This window comes from Budorcas taxicolor, chromosome 8 (assembly GCF_023091745.1).
Source record: "Budorcas taxicolor isolate Tak-1 chromosome 8, Takin1.1, whole genome shotgun sequence".
Classification (NCBI taxonomy): domain Eukaryota; kingdom Metazoa; phylum Chordata; class Mammalia; order Artiodactyla; family Bovidae; genus Budorcas; species Budorcas taxicolor.
The window spans coordinates 34,676,003-34,703,005 of record NC_068917.1 but is presented as its reverse complement, the minus strand read 5'-3'; the positions used below and the strand labels follow the sequence as shown (position 1 = coordinate 34,703,005).

At 37.7% G+C, this 27,003-nt stretch overlaps 1 protein-coding gene across 1 annotated transcript in view; it reads left to right on the top strand.

The window, feature by feature from the left end:
• LURAP1L (leucine rich adaptor protein 1 like) overlaps positions 1 to 26,239 on the top strand; it is a 46,467-nt gene extending 20,228 nt beyond the window's left edge. The window contains exon 2 of the mRNA XM_052645395.1: positions 25,865 to 26,239. Coding sequence (XP_052501355.1) covers positions 25,865 to 26,239 — 375 coding nt within the window. The remainder of the gene's footprint in view (positions 1 to 25,864) is intronic.
• The last annotated feature ends 764 nt before the right edge of the window (positions 26,240 to 27,003 follow it).

The following is a 27,003-nucleotide window of genomic DNA, read 5'->3' as shown; positions in this document are numbered from 1 at the left end:
TTATCCCCTGAATTTATAGTTGTATTTATAGAACCAAATCCAAATAGATCATTGACTATTTCTTGAAAATGACCAGTAGTTTAGAGGCTAGTATATTAGGCAAGCATCATCGCATCTTAGGGTATCTCTGTAGTGGTTTATGGGTATTAAGTAAGTTTTATCATAGGCATCATTCTTATTTCAAATTTATAAAAAAAGGGCATATATATTTATAAAACTGTAATTGCTTCATAGATGAAATTTTCAGTGTAATATTAGGATAAGGCATCATCTGAGTAAAAATAGTAACACTTCATATTATTATGAATCTGGGTGTCTAGACATGTCCTGATGAATTCATCATGTGCCATCTGTTCAATAAATCTTGCCACCAGCAGACTTATTTTTTGCCAATAGGTATTGTAGGTTTCTATCCATATTTGTTTGACTCTTTCTATTATTGATTTTTCTACATGATTACGGACAACATTATGATGTAAAACATAGGGGCAAACTAAGTCCTGTATTTTAAAAACACATTTTAAAACTATAGGAAAATTGGACCCAGTTATGCCTGCATTGCCTTGACTGTTTTCTTTTCCATCCTTTTCACCTTATGTGATAAGAATTAAGTAAAATGAACCGTCCTGTTCCCAGTAGCTCTTTTTAAATGTGGTGACCCATCTGTTGCCATATGCCAGGCATCTGTTTTTATCACCCTCATTTGTGATCTTTCAAAGCTAGAAGTGATGAATTAACATTGAATTTATGCTAATTTTTCTACTGTAAGAGAACAGCTATTTGCAAACCATTTAATTTGGCCTCAGTGATTTTTTAGGTGGAACAGAATATGCAAGGATAAGAATAAAAATCAACAATATATTTTTATTCTCAGTTACCTTTTTGAATAGGTATATAAGTTTTAGTTAATTATAATACTTCCATGGCTCCAATTTTTCAACAGCAAAATGTGAGATAGGATTCTTGGTTCTAAAATACATGTTAAATTTAGATCAAAGAAATATAACATCAAATATAATAGTATCAAATAGTTCATGAATCCTTATTCAAATCAGCACCTGTTTAATCCAAGTAGATCTCTTTAAAAAAAAAATGATTCATTTTTATCCAATCTTAAACTATCATCAAAAGGTGTGGATGATCTGTTAAAGGCTAATACTACAGACCAGACCATAATTTAATATATCTCAGCTTTTTAGTGTTGTGGAAATATCAATGAATTGAAACTAGAAGATAGAGGTGTCAGTACTATTTTTGCCACTAAGTGGTGATACGGTGTGGAGCAAGTCATCAATCTTAAGTTGACATACAGGTCTCATAGAATGTGGTAGCCTGATTTAATTATTAACTGTGGTTTCTTTTACCACTAGCAATCTGAGATTCTTATTCCTGTCTTTAAGGTATATACTTTTTGGTTTCATGGAATTAATCATGCATGCATGCATCAATTCATTTAATTTTTCATTATGTACATGTAATTCTGAAGTATAATATGTATCAATGATATTAGATATTTTGATTGAAATATCAATGACTTATGAAAATAAAAATGACTTAACTCACGTGTATCGTGTAGATTTTCTATCCTGAAACCATAGTATAATCTTTTTGAGCAAGGGAACAACCAGATTTTTATTGGAAACAAATTCAGTCAGTTTCATTGACCTGCTAAATTACCTTGAATTTCAGCATCCTCAAATGTGGTAGGCTTTTTAGAAACAATTCAGGATGTCAAATTTCTTCAAATGCTTTTTCTGCATCAATTGAGATGACCATGTGGCTTTTGTCCTTCAGTCTGCTACTGTGGTATATTTAATTGATTTTCCTATGTTTAAATCATCTTTGCATTCCAGGAATAAATCCTACTTGGTCATAGGCCCTTTTAATTTGTATTTTAATTCTATTTGCTAGCATTTTGTTGCGGATTTTTGCATCAGTGTTAATCACGGCTATTAGGGCTATAGTTTTCATATTACATAGTGTCTTTGATTTTGGTATCAGGGTAATGCTGCCTCATAAAATGACTAAGGAAGTATTTCCTCCTTTTCAAGTTTTTTGGAAGAGTTTGAGAAGGATTGTACTTAATTCTTGAAATGTTTGGTAGAATTCTCCAGTAAAGCTGTCTGGTTCTGGTCTTTTCTTGTAAGGAGGTTTTTGACTGATAATTCAACTTTCCTACTAATTTATAAGAGAGAAAAAAATTTCCTGTTCCTCTTAGGTGCCCTAACTGGGTCTGAAAATTAAACTGACAAAGACAAATTAACAGGAGGAAAGCATGCAAATTTATTTAATATAAAGTTTATATAACACAGGAGTCTGCATAAGGACTGAAGAAAAGATTAAAACTGACTATTTTATGTTGGGTTACCTGAAGAATGGACACTCGGAGAAATAGCATAGGCTGAAGAGTATGAGCTCAGTATAGTGAACTGGAGGAAATTTAACAAGGCCTATTTGTTCAGATTCTTTTTAGCATACCCTTGGGTTTTAAAGACAGGGATGCGTCTTTCCTCTAAAGAAAGGGAAGGTACTTCTCACCTGAGAGTTTTAGCATATGTTTCAGGAGAAGAATGTGGGAAGGTGGTCAGAGTGACCTTCCTGCTTCTGCTATCTTCTCAAACTCCTTCAGCTTGAAATATTCAATATACCAAAGTGCCTTTTTCTTAGAGGTAGCCTGTCATGAATAGGTCTTTTTAGGTTGTCTTATTTATTTATGATTCAGTCTTGGTAGGTTTTCTAGAAATGTAGCCATTTCCACTAGGTATCCAATTTGTTGGTGTATAATTGTCTATAGTAGTCTCAAAATCTTTTTGTTTCTGTGGCTTCTCCTCTTTTATTTCTAATTTTTCTTATTTAAGTTTTCTCCCTTTTTTCCTTAGTCTAGCTAAGGGTTTGTCAATTTTTTTAATCTTTTAAAAGAGAGACTCTTAGCTTCATTAATTTCTTTTTTTTTAAATCATTTTTGCTATTCTCTTTTCTATTTATTTCTGTTCTTTTTTTAAAAAAATTTCCTTCATTTTGCTAGTTTTCAGTTTAGTTCTTTCTTTCTATAGTTCCTTGAGGTATATAACATCAGGTTGTTGATTTGAGACTTTTTTACTTTTTCCAAGTCGGTGTTTACCGCTGCAAAGTTCAGGAGTTAATTACACTTTGTTGAGCACCATTGGGCCAGGCTCTATGTTATGTGTATATATTATTTCATGCAGTTCTTCCAGCCATACTAATACAGTAATCTAATGGGTAACATATACCATTTTATGGATTAAAATTTTGGTGCAGAGAAAATATTAAATAGCATGTCTCACTGACAAATCCTAAGAGCTAATTAATGGAATAACTGGATTTTATACCTGAACTTTCAAGATCCAAACTCTACTTCTTTCTGGGATACCAAACTGCCTGGGATACCATTTTCCTACCTGTTTGAGACTGGAACTTCATAAAGAAAAGAAATGCCCAAATATACTAAGTCAAAAAGGAAAAGACAAGATAAAGCAAAAATGTCTACTTCTCTTAGTTTATTTAGAGGAAAGAGGTAAAGTCTTTGTGTAAAATGGTATTGCCAATGTGTGAGCAAGAATCTGTTAAGATCATTCGAATGTCTGGTATCTTTGTAATTTTAATATTAAAAAAGAAATTATTTCTGAACAGCAGTCTCTCTTGAGAAGCTCAAACAGAAACTGATACCTCTTAATTTGGACTAATCATAAAATTTAAGGTGTAAAAGCAACTGAATCTATTTAGGTCTTTTATTAATACATAGAGATAAGGATCAGATTCTTAAGCTTGGTACGAAAAATTTCCCCAGTGAGTTGCATAAGCTGAGAATGTGATTTCTTAATTATGATAATCACATTGCTATTCCACACAGCATCTTTTTTCCAAGACCATCTAACAACTCTACCAGCTAGCAGAGTCTCTAAGGTAGCCTCAGGATATTATTTTGAAAGTGGTTAAATATATAAATGATAGCTAAAGCTGTCAAGAAACTGGCATACAATGAAATAAACCAGGTGTCACTGTATATCTGAGGAATCTATATCCTTGTTTATAGGATGGAGGATCAGACATTTCTTCTTCTAAAGGGAAACAAATTCTCAATTATCACTCCTTTTAAGAAATGTTTACTGCATTAACTTCATTAAACTGCTGTAAGGATGCAATTTAAAAATGAAATCTTGCTTGTTCTCTTGAGAACACTTTAAATGCACTCATTTAAAACATAAAGTTGTTTTAGCAATTTAAAACATAGTTTGTTTAGTAATTAAGTTAGAAACAACATTATTGCACTTGAAAGGCATGTAACAAACTTCCTTTGTAGTCACACCAAAAAAGGCAGCATAAACATAGACTTCAGAGAAATTTAAATATGTCCCTAAATAGGGAGAACAAGTCAAAACTCAAGAGGAAATGCATATTTCTTATGAGAATTTTAAGAACAGTAAGACTGGGTTTATGGGGAGGAAATCAGAGATCAGAATAAGAATTTGGAGTCAAGACCTCTGGGCCTTTCTCTGTCACTTCACCCACATCTTTGCTTCTGATTGAAAAACAGAAAACAGCCTTGCTTCACATGTACAAACAGACTTTTATTTATTTATTTTTTTAATGCTCATCCCAGTTCCTCCTAAACATGAATCTTATCATTTTACATTCAGGAGCATGAACTAGTAGGTTATTTAGTTTGGCAAATTAGTTCTAGAAAGAGTTTGCATCCATTCAGAAAAAGAAAATGAAATGCAAATTGGCAAAATGGTTGTCTGAAGAAGCCTTACAAATAGCTGAGAAAAAAGAGGTGAAAGGCAAAGGAGAAAAGGAAAGATATACCTATCTGAATGCAGAGTTCCAAAGAATACATAAAAAGCCCTCCTAAGTGAACAAAGCAAGAGAGTTCTAGAAAAACATCTGTTTCTGCTTTATTGACTATGCCTAAGCCTTTGACTGTGTGGATCACAATAAACTGGAAAATTCTGAAAGAGATGGGAATACCAGACCACCTGACTTGCCTCTTGAGAAATCTGTATGAAGTTCAGGAAGCAACAGTTAGAACTGGACATGGAACAACAGACTGGTTCCAAATAGGAAAAGGAGTACGTCAAGGTTGTATATTGTCACCCTGCTTATTTAACTTATATGCAGAGTACATCATGAGAAATGCTGGGCTGGAAGAAGCACAAGCTGGAATCAAGATTTCCGGGAGAAATATCAATAACCTCAGATATGCAGATGACACCACCCTTATGGCAGAAAGTGAAGAAGAGCTAAAAAGCTTCTTGGATGAAAGTGAAAGAGGAGAGTGGAAAAGTTGGCTTAAAGCTCAACATTCAGAAAACGAAGATCATGGCATCTGGTCCCATCACTTCATGGGAAATAGATGGGGAAACAGTGGAAACAGTGTCAGACTTTATTTTGGGGGGCTCCAAAATCACTGCAGATGGTGATTGCAGCCAAGAAATTAAAAGACGCTTACTCCTTGGAAGGAAAGTTATGACCAACCTAGACAGCATATTGAAAAGCAGAGACGTTACTTTTCCAACAAAGGTCCGTCTAGTCAAGGCTATGGCTTTTCCAGTAGTCATGGATGTGAGAGTTGGACTGTGAAGAAGGCTGAGCACTGAAGAATTGATGCTTTTGAACTGTGGTGTTGGAGAAGACTCTTGAGAGTCTCATGGACTGCAAAGGAGATCCAACCAGTCCATTCTAAAGGAGATCAGTCCTGGGTGTTCTTTAGAAGGAATGATGCTGAAGCTGAAACTCCAGTACTTTGGCCATCTCATGCAAAGAGTTGACTCATTGGAAAAGACTCTGATGCTGGGAGGGATTGAAGGCAGGAGGTAAAGGGGATAGCAGAGAATAAGATGGCTGGATGGCATCACCGACTCGATGGACGTGAGTTTGAGTGAACTCCAGGAGGTGGTGATGGACAGGGAGGCCTGGCGCGCTGCAGTTCATAGGGTCGCAAAGAGTCGGACACAACTGAGCAACTGAACTGAACTGAGCAATACAAAGAAATATAGGAAAACAATACTATCAGAAAGACTAGAGATCTCTTCAAGAAAAAATTAGAGACACCAAAGGAACATTTCATGCGAAGATGGGTGCAATAAAGGACAGAAATTGTATCTACCAAACAGAAGCAGAAGATGTTAAGAAGAGGTGGCAAGAATACACAGAACTATACAAAACAGATCTTAATGACCCAGATAACCATGATGGCGTTATCACTCATGTAGAGCCAGATATTCTGAAGTGCAAAGTCAAGTGGGACCTAGGAACCATCACAATGAACAAAGCTAGTGAAGGTGATGGAATTCCAGCTGAGCTATTTCAAATCCTGAAAGATGATGCTGTGAAAGTGCTGTACTCAGTATGCCAGCAAATTTGGAAACCTCAACAATGGTGACGGGACTGGAAAAGGTCAGTTTTCATTCCAATTCCAAAGAAAGGCAAAGCCAAATATTGTTCAAACTACCATACAATTGTACTCATCTCACACGCTAGCAAAGTAATGCTCAAAATTCTCCAAGCTAGGTTTCAACATTATATGAACCGTGAACATCCAGATGTTCAAGCTGGATTTAGAAAAGGCAGAGGAACCAGAAATGAAATTGTCAATATTTGCTGGATTGTCGAAAAAGCAAGAGAGTTGCATAAAAACATCTACTTCTGCTTCATTGACTATGCTAAAACCTTTGACTGTGTGGATCACAACAAAGGGTGGAAAGTTCTTAAAGAGGTGGGAATACCAGACCACCTCACCTGGCTCCCAAGAAACCTGTATGCAGGTCAAGAAGCAATAGCTAGAACTGGACATGGAACAAAGGACTGGTTCAAAATCAGTAAAGGAGTACATCAAGACTGTATATTATCCCCCTTCTTATTTAACTTCTGTACAGAATACATCATATGAAATGCCAGGCTGGATGAAGCTCAAGCTGGAATCAAGATTGCCAGGAGAGATATCAATAACCTCAGATATGCAGATGACAATCACCCTTATGGCAGAAAGTAAAGAGGAACTAGAGAGCCTCTTGATGAAGGTGAAAGAGGAAAGAGAAAAAGCTGTCTTAAAACTCAGCATTCAAAAAATGAAGATCATGGCCTCTGATCCCATCACTTCATGGCAAATAGATAGGGAAACAATGGCAACAGTGAACAGCCCCCCTTCATTTTGGGGGGCTCCAAAATCACTGCAAATGGTGACTGCAGCCATGAAATTAAAAGATGTGTGCTCCCTGGAAGAAAAACTATGACCAACCTAGACAGCATATTCGGAGAAGGCAATGGCAACCCACTCCAATACTCTTGCCTGGAAAATTCCATAGATGGAGGAGTCTGGTAGGCTGCAGTCCATGGGGTCGCTAAGAGTCATACACGACTGAGTGACTTCACTTTCACTTTTCACTTTCATGCATTGGAGAAGGAAATGGCAACCTACTCCAGTTTTCTTGCCTGGAGAATCCCAGGGATGGGCGAGCCTGGTGGGCTGCCGTTTATGGGGTCGCACAGAGTCGAACATGACTGAAGTGACTTAGCAGACAGCATGTTAAAAAACAGAGACATTACTTTGCCAACAAAGGTCTGTATAGGCAAAGCTATGGTTTTTCCAGTAGTCATGTATAGATGTGAGAGTTGGACCATAAAGAAGGGTGAGCACCAAAGAACTAGTGCTTTCAAACTGTGGTGTTGAAGAAGACTCTTGAGAGTCCCTTGGACTGTAAGGAGATCAAACCAGTCAATCCTAAATGAAATCAGTCCTGAATATTCATTGGAAGGACTGACGCTTAAGTTGAAACTCCAATATTTTGGCCATCTGATGCAAAGAGCCAACTCATTAGAAAAGACCCTGATTCTAGGAAAGATGGAAGGCAGGAGGAAAAGTGGACGACAGAGGATCAGATGGTTGGATGGCATCACCGACTCAATGGACAAGAGTTTGAGCAAGATCTGGGAGATGGTGAAGAACAAGGGAAGCCTGGCATGCTGCAGCCCATGGGGTCGCAAGGAATTGGACATGACTGAGCAACTGAACAAGAAGAAAAAGATGCACACAATAAAGCTTTCTGGTGTCAGTTTAAGCTCCAGTCCTAGCTAATGTCGCTACACAGCCAAATTGTTTTCTGTAATATCTTTTGTTGCTGCAGCTAGTAAAATTTTGCCCTTACTAAAAATAGGCCTGAGATACTAATGAAGCCCTCTGAAGCTCTCTTGAGGGCAGCTAGATTTAGTAACCCACATTACAGCAGTGAGGCGAGACTCTGAGAGCTTCTGTTTAAGAGAATGTGGTGAACTCCTCTAAGGCATGGACTATCACAGCATCTTATCCTTGTCCAGCACTCCAGACTCCCTTCATGATATGCTTTCAAACTACATTCCCACCTCCAACCACATTCTTGATCCTCAGGTCATCTGGTTGGCTTTCCACTGCCTGAGCAGGAAGTGAACTTATACATTTCTAGACCTTTGCCTATTTTCCTCATTACAGGCTCCAATTATAATGTCCTTCCTGACTGGCCACCAGTACCCATCTCTCTATCCAAATCCATCTTATTTTTCATTAGGCAACTGAAATACATCCTCTTTTCCCAAAGAAAATTAATACATACTTATTCTCTGCTACATTATCATATACATATGGACCTGTTTTTTCCATTCTCACTCATTTCTTCATTCAACATACCTTTATAGATTTGGCATGTACTAATAATCCCAGTAAGAAACTAGGATGAATGGACAGGACAGACCCACTGCACTGGAGGAGGCCCTGCTTACTACTTCCTTGTCATTTGTCTCTATATTCGATTGTTACCACTAAGTTTGTTGCTGCCATGTCTTGAAAAATTCTCTATCTTGAAAGATCCCCTCGTTCTTGCATAAACTCTTTCTACTGATGTAGTCATCTACCAGAATCGAACTCTGGGATCATCCCGACAGCGTTCTATTGGACAAATGGAGGAACTTCCAATTTCTTTTGCCAAGTGTATACATTTACTATTAACATGTTACATTCGAGAATCAAGGCAATTTAGGGCTGAAAGGAATCTAATAGGGAAATGGAGGCATGGGAAGATTAGGTGACTTGTTACAAGTTAAGTTACTGATAGAACCAAGACTAGACTCAAAGTTTTAGGTTTTCTTGCTATCCTCACTGAACTCCACCATCAATGGGTAATTGAATCACAGGACATCACTAGTATCAATAAGTAACAACTCAGCCATCACCTCTGTTTTAAAAGCATTGTATGTTATTTCTTCCAGAAATAGATCAGTGTAGATATAAACATGACAAACTACATCACTGTTCAAAGAAGAACAAATTCTTATACATCCAGGTGAAATCATCTAATTAGAGTAAATTCTAGGAGCGTACTAAATTGGGAGAATGAATATAGCATTTGAGGCAATGTTAAAGAGCTAACAAATTTCATTTAAAATAAAGCAAACACAATAATTTTTCAAAATAGTATCATGCAAAGGGGCAGTTTAAACATTTGAGTTTCTAAAACACTAAAGATCGAAGCATATAAATTTAGTTACTGATAATCTTTGGGCACAGAGATATCATTAAGCTATTTGTGGAAAATGTAAAGCGCTCAGTAAAATGAAGAGCACTGGATCATCACAATACTAGATATATGCTGAATCACAGATAATCAGAGAGAGGGGAAGCCAGCCAAAATGAAGAGCTAATCCATTCCTTCCTCCTGGAATTCACCTTGACCCACCCAGAAGAAACAAAGCTTATGGAGTATTACTTAAAGTATTAAATTCAGACTATGCATGTTCTTTTACACAATAAAGGCAACTTTTTACGGAATAAATTGGAGATTAAAAGTGATTAAAGATAAAAAGGAGTTAAAGACTTAGTGATACATACTTAACAGAAACTTTTGTCACACAAAGTCACATTTTTCAGTTGCTTCACATACATCATCTGTGCTGCATATACTTTCCTGGACCCATCTGCATTTATGCCTTTTCTACGTAGATTTCTGGCGGTGGCTCTGTTTGAGTCTACCAAAGCACATTATTCCAAAAAAAAGATAAAATAAAATAAAGGGGAAAAAAATGACTCATACAAACCTAAAGTAAGCATATGCTAGGGTGTCTTTAGCTCTTTAATAAGGGGAAACTGTAAGGATGGAAAAGGTGGATAAAGGAAGAATAGAGGCACAGAGGTCAAATAAGTCCCTGAAAAAAATATACTGAGTTAAATTCATTAGGATGTGGTGGGTTGTTTTTTTTTCTTTTTTTGGTTTGTTTTAATACCTGTAAGACTAGGACCCTGGCAGCCACTGCCTAAATCCAGTTCACATGTTTTTGTAAATACTTTTATTGGAACACACGCTTGTTCAGTCATTTGCTGTGCCTGCTGTCTAGCAAATGGGGACCTTTGCAAAGCCCATAAAGAACAGCTTGGGCATAAAAGCTTTTTAAAAATTTCCCCCTGAATTTAGGGTCTTATCTTGGAAAGGTAAAATTAAAAGAGTTAAAGTATTATTAGCATATATTTAGTTGTTTGATTAAAACACTGGCATTATGTGCTTGGAAACAATGAATGGTCATTGTTTGGCATTAAGAATGCGACACAATTTTAAGTAATTCTTTAAGTAACTTGTTTCTTTTTTTTCAAGGACAAGCCAAAATCAGCCCAAAGAATGGAAAATGTTCAGGTTAGATAAGGCATCTCTACTATCTGGGCAGATAACAGAAGAATAACATTTTACTATCTCTTACTAAGAGCAAACTAAATTCTACACCAATTTTTCATTCCAACAGAAGAGGGCAAAAAGCAACTTTGAGCTTTGCATTGGTAATGTAGTATTTCATCCATAAACTCCTTTAAAAATTTGTTTCCTAACATATTGACTAAATGTCTTTGATAACTAAACTGTTTAACATTTAATGAAATTTGTTGTTATTCATTATTTTAAATGCATTTTTAGATTTAAAAATTTTATCTCCTAATAAAGCCATCAAAACTGAGCAAATTTTACCGACATTTTTACACATTATATTACTTTTTCCCCATATAATTCTTTGTGTATTATTCACTCAGTCATTTCTGACTCTTTGCAACCCCATTGACTATATATGCCCGCCAGGCTCCTCTGTCCCTGGAATTCTCCAGGCAGAATACTGGAGTGCTAGCCATTTCCTTCTCCAGGGGATCTTCCGGACTCAGGGACCAAACCTGGGTCTCCTGCATTGCAGGCAGATTCTTTACTATCTGAACCACCAGGGAAGACTTTGTAGATATGATATTTAAAGGCAAATAATTTTGGAATTTTTGGTATAGTCAGTTTTCAATTTCAATTCAAGTTCTATTCTTTACTATCTCCTTTCACATTCTGGAACAAACCACTTTTACTTCGAACAAAAATACTCTTCTTTTTTGACAAGCAAAGGTATATTTTAGTTATAGTTCTTTGCCATGATTATTTCTAGTCTAGTCTGAACCACCTATATAAGCCATAAGTTTTAATCAAACTTACTAACCTTTCAGAGAAAAACTGGAGAGTAACCACTATCATATACAAGCATTAAGGAGACCAGCAAAGCTTACACAACTACTTTATAAGATCTTCACAGCCAAGTGTACACCTTTAACACTTTCGTGGATGCAAAAATATGTTTATTAAAATGACCCAAAGATTCAGCCACTCTGTAAATAAAAAGCAATGATATACATAACAACTGGTGATACATCTGAAAATTCTATTTTCCTTAGATATTATTTATAGCCATAACTTTTTATTTATTAACTTGATTTATATTAAGTTCTATAATTAATATCCTCCAAATTATGTTTGAACTGACAGAACACAATTACAGTTGAATAAAAAAGATTAAGAATTATAACTTAATATTGTTTTTGTTCAGTTGCTAAGTTGTTTCTGACTCTGCAACCACAAGGATTGTAGCTCACCAGGCTTCTCTGTCCAGCACTATCTCCCTGAGTTTGCTCAAACTCATGTCCATCAAGTCGGTGATGCCATCCAATCATCTCATCCTGTCACCTCCTCCTCCTCTTGTCCTCAGTTTTTCCCAGCGTCAGGGTCTTTTCCAGTAAGTCAGCTCTTTGCATCAGCAGACAAAGTATTGGAGCTTCAGCTTCAGAATCAGCCCTTCCAAAGAATAGTCAGGATTGATTTCCTTTAGGATTGACTGATTTGACATCCTTTCTGTCCAAGCGACTCTCAAGAGACTTCTCCAGAACCACAGTTCCAAAGCCTCAATCCTTCAGCGCTCAGCCTTCTTCATGGTCCAGCTCTCACATCCATACATGACTTCTGGGAAACCCACAGCTTTGACTATATGGACCTTTGTCAGCAAAGTGATGTCTCTGCTATCTAGGTTTGTCACAGCTATTCTTCCAAGGAGCAAGCACCTTTTAATTTCATGGCTGCAGTCACCATCCTCATTGATTTTGGAGCCCAAGAAAATATAGTTGAATACATAATTGCATATTTTCTTAATCTCAATATATGGAAGAAACCTTAGCTTATTTCAACAGTAAACCAGTTAAAGGAATTCAGGAAGTTAGCATTAACTAGTCTCTTCATTAGAAAATAAATCCAAATCTTAAGCAAGAAAAATTAAATTACATGTTTAGTCTCCATATTGAAAAAAGCAAGGAAAAGACATTTAGTTATTTATAACCTAAATTTACCAAACCAATTCATGTCTAAAAATTCACTTTGATATTTCTAAGCTAACATTGTGAAGGATTTTTTTTCCCTTAAAAATGTCAGTACATTCAAAATATTAAAGTTCAATTTACATTCTTGGAATTCTGAGAATATTAAATTTTCCAAGTATTTATTAGTATCTCTAATGAGAAAATTCTCTTTTTTCCTAAGACACTATAACTTAATTTATTCTAGAAGTAGAGAAATATTTCATTTTCTTATCTGTGAGCAGTAAAAGGTTTTTGTCAAATACACAGCCACCAACAGGACTTAAAACTTCAGTTCTACCACCCTAGGCACAGGATGGTAGAAAATACAAAACGCACATTCTCAAAGTGCTTTTCTCCTATTCAGTGGAAATAATATTTTCTACGTGGATTTGAGCACAACAAAAGATAAACAATATAGACCAACTGACCAAACTCTGTGTCATCTCTCACCCAACAGAGAATAGATTCCCATCATCCTATAGAGATCCCAAGTGAATACATCATAAAACCAGATTGCCAGTTAGTGCTACCCCAAACAGGAAATCATTTATAGATTATGGGGCCTTGACTGGCCTCTTGGTTCATTGCATGAGTTCCTGGAATTGGCTGGTTTTGCATACTTTTTTTTTTTTTTTAAATACAGGAGTGTTCAGTACCCAGTTGAGAAAATGGACATTACCTAAACATTGAGTTAACCAAAACTGGTAACTATTAGCCAAGGATCCAAAACAATAATAATGAAGCAAGCAAACCAGAATAAAAGGCACCAAATCAGAAGAAAATGGAGAGTCAGAATTTTACTCCAAAGGCCCCTTCTTTGGAACTGTTTCACAAGTTCCAGCAGGCAGGCATACTATGAATTTTGACGGCAACCTCCAACCCTATCAAAGTGTAATTTTTAAGTAGTTAAAAACATGGTTCTCATACAAACATAGAGGGAGCATTTGCTGAAGATTTATTTAGCTTATTTAATGAAAAAAGCAGCAAGATGATACAGCTGGCCCAAAAGAGAATTAGAGTTTATGTAATTTCTCAGGAAAGATATATGAAATAATCTGTTTAGAGACAAAGCCGTTTAACATCAAACAGGACAACAAAACCATAGCTTTGAGATGTTTTTCTTTCCACTGGGCCAAAATCATTTTCAGGTCTTCAAAACACAAATCTACACGTCAACTTACAAATTTATAAGTCTGAGCCAAATTAGTAGTAAATTACAGGTCATACAAGCATATCTCTCCATTGGTAATTAAATTATGCTTTGGTAAGCCTCTTAGGCTATGCTTCAACACATTGCTGAGGAGATTGTTAAGCTCTTTGAGCTCATGAATCCTTTCCTTAGCTGTGTCCAGTCTACTGATACATGCATCAAAAGAATTCATCATTTATGTTGCAGTGTTTCTGACTTACAGCATTTCCTTTCGATTGTTTGTCCAAATGTTATCTCTCTGCTCACATGACACACCTCTTCTTGCATGTTGTCTACTTTCTATATTAGATTCCTTATCAAACTAATCATACTTAAAATTCCTAGTCTAATAATATCAAAATCTGTACCATATCTGAGTCTGGTTCTGATGCATGACTTGTCTCTTCAGACTTTTTGCTTTTCAGAATGTCCTGTAATTTTTTGTTGCAAGCTGTGTATGATATAAAAGGAACTGAGAGAGACCCGAAATGTGAGGTTTTATATTTATCTGAATAGGAGTTAAACTGTGTTTACTGTTAGCTGTAGGTGTCAGAGACTAATATTTCCTCTAGTATCTTTTCTTTTTTGGTCTTTTTTTTTTTTTGTCTTTGGGTTTTCCTAGAGTTTCCTTAAATAGAGTCTGAGGCCTGTGGGACTTCCAGCTGCAGTCCCCGTTATTTTCAGGAGCCCTATTGACATGGTGTATGGTGTAGGGAGGAGAGGCAGTCTAGAGTCCATGGTTTGGTCTCAGTCTTTTTGTGAGCCTGAGATGGGCGTTTCTCTTCACCCCTAGTTGGTTTTCTGGTGGCTCAGTAAAGAATCCACCTGCCAATGCAGGAGATGCAGGAGGTGAGGATTTGATCCCTGGGTCAGGAACATCCCCTGGAGAAGGAAACGGCAACCCACCCGTGTTCTTGCCTGGGAAATCCCATGGACAGAAAAGCCTGGCAGGCTACAGTCCATGAAGTCGAAAAAGAACTGGATATGACTTAGTGACTAAACAACAACGAGAAAGGTTGGTTAGGCTTTGGGAAAACCCCAGTCAGTGAGGCTCTGGTAAATAGTTTTCCTTGACAGCAGGCCCTGAGAAAGAGAATAGAGAGCTTTGGGCATATTTTAGAATGGTTACTTTGCTCCTGCCCCTATCAGAGCATCAGGGAAAGTTGGGACCTAGTGGGGCTGCTGGAGATAAAACTCATGAAACTGTGGGGCTTCCCCTGAAGTTTTTAACGTGGAGTTTTTAACTCTCAAGCTAGTCTACAATGAATCTCCAGCAATTCAATTATAGTTTTAAGTTTTCCTACTAACTCCAGCCAGGGCCTTCTGCTTCTGGGCATCTGTTCTTGGTAAGCAAAGATTCTCTGTTTCCACTTCTTTGTCTCCTGGGGGCAGCAGTTTACCCTGTGACCTTAAGTCTCTGGTGGATATAAGAAGAGTTGTTGATCTTCAGTTTATTCCGTTTTTTTCTAGATGGGGAAACAGGAGTGATAACTTTCAACCTCAGACTCGAACCACAGTGAGAATCAGCTTTACAGATTTATTATGATAATGACATTAAATATATAAGTTAATATTTAAGACATGATATATAAGAAGCAACTAATAAATGGAAGATATGTTTATTAATATTCCTAAAGATTTTTTTAATCAGACAAAATCACTAAATAAGAAAGTCAGTGTATTATCAGTGAGTTGTTTCTCACTGGCCACACTTTATAGAGTGAGATCACTGCTGCGCTGCAACTCATGTTCTGGAGAGCCCCACCCAAATTTTCCCAAATGTGAATATTTAGTTGGTGTTTAGGCATCATATGAAAAATAAAACTGATCTTCATCATAAAAGGAAGCATTCCAAATATTATAAAATTATCAACATTAGCTAAAAAACGAATGGTTCTAACAAAAGGTTTGTGTCTCAATTATATTCCCTATGCACAAGGACCATTCTACAGAGGCCCTTTCTAAAAAAATGGGTTAATATGTGAAACACAAAGTCTGGTTCATAGGAGATAATAAACACATTCGTTGCTTTCCTTATCTCCTCCTTTCTTTCCCCTAGTGAGGACACATTAAAGTGAATCCTTCAAATTAAATGAATTCAGAAAAGCAGGGTTAAAATTTAGTCAACTTGTCAGTATTGAAAACTCAAAGATGTCACTAGTCTTAGTGTATTCTAAGTTCTTAAGCTATCTGAATATTAACATCTAAGTTTATTATCTTATCATTGCATACCCTACTTTTTATGGTCCTCAAATTATAGGAGTATTATTTATAAGTGATCTCTATTTAAAGCATCATCTGTGTCACTAAATATCAGAGATATCATTTGTCATTTCGCCTTCAGGATAATAAACCATGCATTTGTCCTGTGGGTGATGCAGATGGCCCCTCAAAGACGACCATGACTTCTTTCTAACATTTCTTGTCTCCATCAATGTATATTTCACTATTTACTCAATTTTTTACTTTTTTCAAGCTATAAAACAATATGCCAGGAGAGTAGCATTCCACAGACATGGTGGTCCAGCATTTAACACCCCAAATTATCCACAAATAGAAAAGATATATAGGTCCTTGCTACTCAAAGTGTAGCCCATATACCAATGGCATTGATGTATGTTTATCCATGCTGTGTAACAAATACTCCAAACTTTACCAAGGCAAACAACAAATGTGTTATCTCAGTTTCTGTGAGTCAGAAGTCTGGCACAGGTAAACCGAGTGTCTCTGGCTTGAGTCTCTTTGAAGTCTGCAATTAGCACATCAGATGGAGCTGCAGTCATTTCACAGCCCCCTCACTGATTCATGCTCACTCACACAGGCAGTAGTAGTGGGCAGGCCTCAGTTCAGTTCAGTAACTCAGTCATGTCTGACTCTTTGCGAACCCATGAATCGCAGCACGCCAGGCCTCCCTGTCCATCACCAACCCCTGGAGTTCACTCAAACTCACGTCCATCAAGTCAGTGATGCCATCCAGCCATCTCATCTTCTGTCATCCCCTTTTCCTCCTGCCCCCAGTCCCTCCCAGCATCAGAGTCTTTTCCAATGAGTCAACTCTTCGTATGAGATGGCCAAAGTACTGGAGTTTCAGCTTCAGCATCATTCTCTCCAAAGAAATCCCAGGGCTGATCTCCTTCAGAATGGACTGGTTGGATCTCCTTGCATTCCAAGGGACCCTCAAGAGTCTTCTCCAACACCACAGTTCAAAAGCATCAATTCTTTGGCGTCTAGCCCCTTGCTAACTATTGTCCAGAGATATCAGTTCCTTATCATGGAGATCTCACAGTAGTACACCTCACAGCCTGGCAGATGCGTCTCCTCTCAGCAAGTAGAGGAATGTACCCAAGACAGAAAACAGTCTTTTTGTAATATTTTCTCAGAACTGACATCCCATCATTTTTGTCATACTGTATTCCTAAGAAACCAGTCAAAAGGTCCAGTCTACACTCAGGCAGGGAATTACACAAGAATATAGATACCAGGAAAGAGGGGGTTTTATTGGGAGGCATCTTAGAGGCTGCCTACCTGTACTGGCATCTGCTGAGGACTTGTTAGAAATGCAGGATCACAGAATGAGTGAAGAGAATCTGAACTTTAACAAGGGAATGTGTATGTCAAGAAGCACTGTTCCAGGGAGCACGGCCCACATACTTTACTCTTTGCAGAGGCTGCTTCTTCACCTAATTTTACTCACTGCTTAAAGTCACTTTCTAAGAATTGCAAAGGTTAATTTTGCTTGCAACTCAGTTCTCTCATACTCAACAAATAGGAAAATTATAGTCACTGAAGTATTCCTGAAGTACTGCTGGGCTGCAGATAGCAGATTAAAAAGAATGGAGGGACTGAGGAAGAAAAAGCAGCGCAAGAACCATGGCAAACAGATCCAATATCAATATCTAGTAGTTACTGAAAGAGAAAATTGAGCACTTTTATAAGAAGGGACCATATGAAAAAAGGACTAACAAGCTATTACCTCAGTAACCCCTAAGTGCATTGGTGAATAACTCTGAATTAGAAAAACTCTGTTCATGGTGGTGGCCTCTTACTACTATTTGATTCTGTTTGGTTCTACTACTTTGTTCTAGTTACAGAGATGGAGAAGTGCACAGCATATTTTGGAAATAAATCCATGAAAAATTAGAATATAGAAATAAAAATACTAAGTGGGTTCTAAGTATCTTGATTATTCCCTTTCCAAATAGATTTTATATCTCAATGATGCTTAAAGAATAATCATATTCAGTATTTGAAACCTTTCCATAAAAGACCACTAATAACTTTGGTGTAAATATTTTACATCTCCCTCAAATTCTACTTGGGGGAAAAGATAAAATTCCATTCCATACCAACTGTATGTTTAGTGACATCATGTTGGCAGCTGGACACTGGCCATTGTAGGAGTATTTACAGCATAGAAACTGTAAAACTTCATAAATCAGAACTTGACTTAACTTTGTTGATTATCTTAAGACAATGATCTTAAGGGGAAAATGATCTAATGGGGAAAATGTTGATACTACAGATTCAACTTAAAACTGTGTCATGTCCTTAGCTATTACATTATCCATAGCACAAAAAAATTACTGGGAAATGCTCTCTATGCAGTCAAAAACTCATCCAACTCAGCCAAATTGCTCCCATCACTGACAAATCCATAAAGCTCAGATGTAACTCATGCTGAGGCTGAAACAGTTTTCAATTTAATGAATATAATTTGCACTAGGGTGGAAAATGGTTAAACAACAGATCACATATCAGACTTAAGGAAGAAAAATTATTTAGAAAAGAGTTAGTGGACTGAGATCAATTCTATTTGTTCAGTTATGGTTGGACTGAAACTAGAAGTCGCTGTACGTACAATAATTCAACAAAAATAAACAAAAGGAGTCTCTGAGAATCAGTTACAGTACATGAAGTTTACAATAAAAGGTACTGTATATTTTATTTTATAAAATATTTTATATAAATTATATATATTTTATAAAAATATTTTAGTATTATTTGTATCAGCACAGTTTCTATTACATGCATGTATGCGTGTTTGTGTGTGTGTAGCTTTCCAGGGAGCCAACCGTTCAACATTTCCCAGCAAACCACCCTGCCTCCTGCTTCCCTCCCATTGGAGACACAGCCACTACAAATCACAGGGGGCCACGTTACCAAATCCGACCCTTCCGTGTAAAAATCGCACTTTAAATTCTAAATTAGAAAAATGAACATGCAGAAAGAACATTTATTATAAGTTAGCAGAAACTCTTCTGCTCTGTGTTCTGTGTGGGAGCTCTTCTATTACAAATATGGGGAGTCCATGTTTCAGTGACATCATTCCAAATGAATTTCAGCTCAGGTGATTTATAGTCTCATACATTAGCCAGAATTATACTTTGCATATACATATTGAAATCTCTCAAGAAAAAAATTTTCACTGTATTAGGTTATGGTAAAAGAGTTTTCATCACAGGCATCTAAGTATCAGCTGGAGCTAAAACCTGACCGAATAAGGCTGTAGAGTTCTCTGTCTTACTTTGGTAATCAGAGGACTCACCAGCAGACACTATACAGATCTCATGAGCAGGCTTGATGGCAGGAATTTATGTTCAAGATTCAGGAGAGTCACATGTGCCCCTTTCAGATAAACCAGATGCAGCTATCTGATTTATCAAAACAATATCAATTGGTCAGCTGTGCTTATGATAGTGTTTTTATGTATGTAATTTAGTCTTTGGGGAAATTACCCCTCTATGAGGTTTTGGGAAAACAGTGAACTGTTTTAGCTATTGTTCAGTTCCACATAAAAACAATTCAAATGGAGGAAGACAAAGCTGACTGATAGAAAAATGGAATCCTCTGTTTCCCAATTCAAAACAAATTTTGTTGTAAATTTTGAACTGGCTACAAAAGCAGAGGAAAACTTTGGCAGACTAGCTCTGACTTGCAAATGCTGCATGCTCATCTCCTAAAGCATTCTAAACCCAAAGCATTGGATGCAAGTATTATACTGTGTCTTCTCAGACTGCAGTAGGATGGTGCCATCCTTAAGGGTCCTCTGGACAAAACAGGAGTGCTTTAGAAATACAGCTATTAACAAAACTGCTGAAAATTTTAAGGATGAGTAGACAGGAAATCTGTATTCTTCAAATTGAGGATGTGGTGAATTTGAGGAAGGAGTACATTTAGACAAGAGGAGGTTATACAAAGGGAACATGCAGATAAACTGGGATAAACTATTGGAGAAACAATATTCTAAGTATCTTTACAACAGCCTTTTAATTTAGTACATTAGATGCTTCTGATTTTTTTTTTAGATATTTAGAAATAAATACAGCTAGAAAAAAGGCCTTCCATCAATTAGAAATTTGGAAAAAAAAATGCTGATTGGTTTTTTCATCTTAGACACTAGGATTAGGGCATCACATTAAAAGGCAAATCTAATTTATTCTCCTTCCTTCATATTCATGATCACGAACTTGCTTGCAAAGTAGTCTTCTTCCTATAACAGCTTGCTGGGCATTTGGGATTTGGGTCATGGATACTGTGGATTTTACAGTAGGTTGCATAACTGGGAGATGGCCTGCTTTTATCTGATTAGTCAATTCCCATAAATAAAAAGATAAGAATGGTACAGGAGAGCTTTGTGAGAGATATGAACACTGGTGCTACGCAAGCCTGCAGGATGACAAGAAGGAGAGAGCAGTGTCCCTATTTGGCAGATATATTCAGCAGCTCACCCATTTCAGTTAATATATAGACCCATTAAACATGGTATGTATGTTTATCTTGGCACAGAACACAAATATTACTTTTAGAGAAACCCAAATGGCAAGAGCTAAAATTACTATCGCCACAGAATTTCTGATAAGGTGATTAAAATTCACATAGAGCTCAAACTTTAGCCAGGAGCTTTTACTAGCGAAGTAATTTGCCAGAAATGGAGCAGTAAATTAATTGCTCTGTCTCCTGTATAGCTTGAATGATTCTCTCACAGCAGAAACAATTTAGTAATCAAACGGCCACAGGAATGACAATCAGAGACTGTTAGAGTGAAGGGAAATCCTGAGATGATCTGATCTACAGAATCTTCTTATAACATTTTCAATGAAACCTCAATACAGAGAGCAGAGAAAAGTATATGTGGATTTCTCTACTGAATTACATTTTAAATATTGGGCAGAAATTAGACTTTGTTCACAGACTGCTTTACTATGTCTATTGAGTCCAGGAGCTCACCAGAGCTCAAAATTAATCCCCAGGATTCTTCTTCTTATATAAGAAGATTGTATATGCCAAGCCACCTTGCCCAAAGGTAGACTGTAACAATGATAGGCCAGAGCTCTGTCCTGGGTTCCTTATACACCACCGCCAAAGAAGTCAGTTTATTTGGCAACTTCGTGATGAAGTGAAAGCATGACTGTATTCTCTCTTTCTTGGATTCCAGTGAGACAATTCATAACCTTTGTAATTTTGTAGTAGTAAAATGATACATTGGACAAAAACATAGATCTGGAAAAGTTTGTTATTAAGAATATTTGCTTTTCAAGACGCCCCCCCCCCCCCATTAAGTTCTTCTATATACCAGTTCACTGATCATAATTGACATGAAATTTCAGTCTTCATTCTGTCTAGAGTTGAGAGACCTATTATGCTACAGTTTCGAAGCATGAGAGGCTAATTAATTATGAAGATGGGCTGCACTGCAATAACTAAGGGCCAGCAGTGACAAGTGAAGAGGAAAAGAGGAAAGGACATTGACATCTCTTTGGATCAATTAATGCAAACCTTACAAAAAATATTTTTTTGGTAGCATCCTATTTGTTTGTTCCCTTTGTTTAATTTCTTTCACTAAGTGTTTACAGAATAATGCTTGGAGTGTGATTTACATCGTGAAGTCCACTTCCTTTCAGAGATACTATGTTGTAACCTGTATATTTAAGCTGGGAATAACTTTGACCTAGTTACTCAGTGTTTGAACTCTGTGAATCGGTGAGTGTGGGATTTCATGCTTGGAATGCTGTAATACTGCAGAGCTCTTTCTTGCTACCTTGTTCTTTCCCCTCAAGCACTGTATCACTAGCAAGTGTTAGTCGGTCATCTGTGTCCGACACTTTGTGACCCCATGGACTCCTCTGCCATGGGATCCTTCAGGCAAGAACACTAGAGTGGGTTGCCATTCCCTTCTCCAGGGGATCTTCCCAATGCAGGGATTGAACCTGGGTCTCCCATATTGCAGGCAGATTCTTAACCATCTGAGCCACTAGGGAAGCCCTATGATATTACTGACTTATAGCAAAACTCAAGGGAGGGGCATTCTTGACAGATGGTTCAGCTTATGGCAATCATTCAGGCCTTGGACAAATAAGACTTGTACATCCACTCTGCGTTAAGCACTCTTGGAGGTCTTGGGCACAGTGGTGAACAGGACAGACCAAGACCCCTGCCCTGTGTGATGGCTTACATGCTCATATGGGAGACAGAAAATGAAAAGTAAACAAGTAATAAGTAGGATGATTTCCATTAGTCGTAAGTATTATGAAGGGAATATAAAAATATAGAAATGCTGTATACAACTAAGCATAAGAATTAGATACTATGATTGATCAGGAAGGGGCTCTCCAAGGAAGGGTCACTTAGACTCAGACCATGAGGAAGTCCTCCCAACAACCACTGTCCTCAGAGAAACGTCCTGGGATCTTGTAAGACCTCAAGTGAGAAAACCACACAGGTTTCTGCCCACTGGGCAAGACTGCTGTCTTCTGAATGGATGGGCAGACTTCCTAAGGACTGGTGTGCATGACAGTGAGGGAAGGCAGGGCAGCTGCTGGAGACAGCAGCCACATGGTGATTTAGTCCTGGTGGTGGATCGTTCCTGCTTTGAAGGTTCACCAGGAGGAGCATAACTGCACCTTAATTCCAGGAGAAAGCACTATTAGGTGGAGTGCCAGGTGACAGGCAGACAGCCATGTGAACCGAATGGCTCAGGGCTCCCACGGTGGGAAGCTGTTTACTCTCTCCCCAGGAGGACACAGGGTTAGATGCAGTTAAGTGGGTAATCATTTTCAGCCGGACCAACACGTTCTTAGTGACTTGCTTTCGTCATATTTTCCCCTACAGTGGTTCAATGGCCTGTGAATGTTTGCTTTCAGAAGAAAAGAATTTTTTTATTTAAATAAATCATTTCATGGTCAAAGGAAGCTTTTGTTACTTCAGAGTCTACTCCCCTCTCATTCATATTGCTCAACAAAAGCTAACACTTCTTATGTGACGCAGCCACTGTGTAGCTCAGACAAAAACTGCTGGAAAAAAGTGTAAGTATGTTTTAGCCCTCCAGTGACACAGTTGCTGGGAATGTGCAGCATTATTGTCTTAAGGGCTGAACTTTCTCAGACCCTAAAATTGTGACTATTTCCCCTCCGCAAAATCAATCCATCCTTAAAACAGACCATAAGAGATGGACAAAACGTAAGACATGGCTTTTTTAAGGAACTGCAAGCTTAGCTGAAGAAACAGCTAAAAGACACAATAATAGGTAGCAACATAAGTGTACACAATTAAGGTAGATTGTCAGATACAAACTACACAGTAGAGGGTAAACAGGCCAGCAGAAGAGATACTTCATGGAAGAATTAGGACTTCAAGAATGGGGAGGATTTGGAGGGGAAAACAGTCAAGTATTTCAAGTGAAGGGAGTAACAGGGAATACGTCCAGATCTGGGCATGCGCAGGAACATTCTGACAGGACAGGGTGGGGATGTGAACAAATGCAGCTGTGATTCATTTGGGGAGCTATTGGGAAATGGTCACACTTACATTGCACTGTGCCTACAATGGGCACAGCATGTTTTATCGGCTACAGATGCTTAACTGAACAATTTTGTAGGACTTTGACTTCTATTGATTTTCCTGGCTCCTCTGTGGACGTAAGCAAATTGTTGATGATTTGTAAATATTTGTTGTATTACTTGTAATTTGAACAGTATTTTGATGACTCATAGGGTGTGGGGGTAAATTCAAATATAAAAAATTGCCACAAAACCTCCTTCCCCCACACAACCTTAAAGCAAGGTCACTGAGACAACACCACAAATAGAAAACCATCTCAAGACTTACTAAGCTCTGTTCATGAATGGCTCAGAGAAAATTGATTTTCCTTGCTGACTGCCTAAGAATTTTTGGTACACTTCTCAGAGAAGATAAGGTAGTCTCCTAAGTCACTTTATTTAATATCCTAGATGGATTAATGGGTTTTAAATTATACTTCATACTTCATACATACATACGTAAGCATTTGTGTACATATACACATGTAGTTTACCTGCAATCTTAAATCTCTGAAGTCATCCTAGAAATTTCATCTCTCCTAATGGCTATCTATCACATTCACTCAATCCGAAGTTCCCTTTCAGAGATGGATTGTTTCCTAGAAATACATTTACAATATAAATGCATATATAAGCTTCTTTCTCTCTTCTGACTTGAGTCACTCACAACTGAGTGCCTTGGATAATTCTAGAAACGCGCAAATCTGAATTCTCCTGTGTGTTCAAGAGAGAATAAGCAAGGTCCAGTCTCCTGGGTTAAAAGACCTCAGGTGAAAAAACCTGGAATTTCATTTAAACCCTGATGAATGTGACTAGGACCTCTGGTGGCTAAATCTGTCCTTGCCTCACAGACCAGTCCACCGGAATCTCTGTAGGAGCCTTATCTCTTCAATTCCAACCAGAACAAGGGCTATCTTGTAGCGTCTCTCCCCCTACTTCCTTCAGAAACACCCTTCATGTTAACAGATATTCCTGTTGAACTGAAGGGCCTACAGAGAAATTCTGCTTTGTAACTAAGAAGACAGATTTCTCTGAAGTAATTTAAAACCATCAGAAAGACTATATACCTAGAAGTCATTTAAGGGAACTGTCCCAGTCTCATATCCCAGTTTTGATTGGAGCTGCTCTTGACACATCTGAAGGAAATAATGAAATCTACAGAAAATACTTGTACACTTCATTGTGTAAAGTAGATCAGCCTCATTTATCAGCCTCTTGGATTCAGGAAATATTGAAACAATTTGGTTCCTGTTAAACATGAAAGCATTACTCAGCACTACATATTTGTCAGTATAGTCATAAAAGGTGCAGCCATTTTCTGTACTCTTAATTTTTTATTTTCAGATTTCAGTTTCTTCATCTATAAAAGAGGGATAAAAATAATAATACTTAACGCACACGGTTATCATTGAGTTGACCAAATGTTCGCTTGGGTTTTTCCGTAACATCAAAAAACCTGAACAAACTTTTTGGCCAACGCAATATAATGCGTGTTGAGCTTTTATAAATGGTGTTTGTCACATAATCTCTCAAAAATAGGAGCTGCTACAATGATGATGATGATTCCTTAATTTCTACAGATTCCTATCCCCCCTTCTCTCTATCCATACACATACTCTCAATTAACAAGGATAAACTATTAAATCTGAGCTTCCCTGGTGGCTCAGTGGTAAAGAATTCTGCCTGCCAATGCAGGAGACACAGGTTCAATCCCTGGGTTAGGAAGATCCCCTGGAGAAGGAAATGGCAACCCACTCTAGTATTGTTGCCTGGGAAATCACATGGATAGAGGACTACAGTCCATGGGGTCACAAAAGAGTCAGACACAGCTAAGCAACTAAAACAACAACAAACAATCTGGGCATAGAGAGAACAAGTCTCTGGACAGAATCTGTCATTCAATAGGATATTTCCAGGTAGCTTGGTGAGGGTCAGAGATGCAGTGAGAGTTTATAGTCCCTTTCAGAGCCTGTTAGGGCTGGAAGGAGGTGAGTTCTTTGAGTATGACTCCTACCCTTTGTAAGCAGTTTTCAAAAAGATCCTGTGCTCAAGTAAATTTGTATTTTATTCTCTGAATGTAAAATGATGGACTGCAGGAGGCAGAATTTAAATGACTCTGGGGTCTTTCAAGAACACAGAATAACTGGCAGGTCTCTCTGCTCTCCCTGCCCTCCACAGGTTAACCTCAGAGCCACAGACGGGAAGCTCATGCGCCAGTTGCTCCTCATCAATGAGAGCATCGAGTCCATCAAGTGGATGATTGAAGAGAAAGCCACCATCACCAGCCGAGGCAGCAGTCTGAGTGGCAGCCTGTGCAGCTTACTGGAGAGTCAGAGCACCTCCTTACATGGCAGCTGCACCAGCCTCCATGATGGCAGTGACGGGCTAGATGGCATCTCCGTTGGGAGCTACCTGGACACTTTGGCAGATGACGTCCCAGGCCACCACACCCCCTCAGACTTGGACCAGTTCAGTGACAGTTCAGTCATAGGGGACTCACATGCACTGTATAAGCGTCCCAAATTGGATTCTGAATACTACTGCTTTGGCTAATGCCCCAGTTTTATGCATGGGATTGGTGTGCAATTAACTTGTATTTATCCTCCTTCTCCGCTGCTATATTTTTGGTGTGAATTTTTTTTTTTTTTAAGTACGACAACCTTTTAAAAGGAAGCTTATTTTGAATGGCTTGATGGTATTTCTATTGCTCCTAGTATTTCTCATCTGGACTGATTTCTCTTTCTCTCTTAAGTCTATTTATTACAATGATTTTTCTCCCTTCTTTCACAGTGGCACAAATAAAGTAGGGGGAAAAGAATAAGCAATAATTATATCTTTGCTTTTGTTTTCAGAGCAAGGAGTCAGGGATTACAAGATAAACTTTGCTAAATTTTACAATAAACCAAAGTCTGATAATAGTTGATTTTGTTGTCTGTATTCTTAAATGATTCAAAGGTTTGTTTTCCAGAAGACACTGAGGTTTGTTACTGTTTTTATATTAGGTTGGACAACATGCTTGGGACTAAGCTAGGCATTATTTCGAGGCCACAAGTTCCTAGTGTGAAATCAATAATACCGTCAACCACACACTTCTCATGAGAACCATTAGGAAGCCCCAACTCTATGGAATCTATTCGGTTCAACTTTGTGTTCATACTATAGATGATCATTTTGTCACCAGTGATTCTAACTCAAGCTGTAGACAAATTTGTGTAATTAAATATATGATTCTCCCAAATTTCAAAGAATAACTGAAATTAAGTGAGAAGGTGATTAGAGGTTAAGGTGTCCTAGATTTATTGTATTCTGAGATTTTG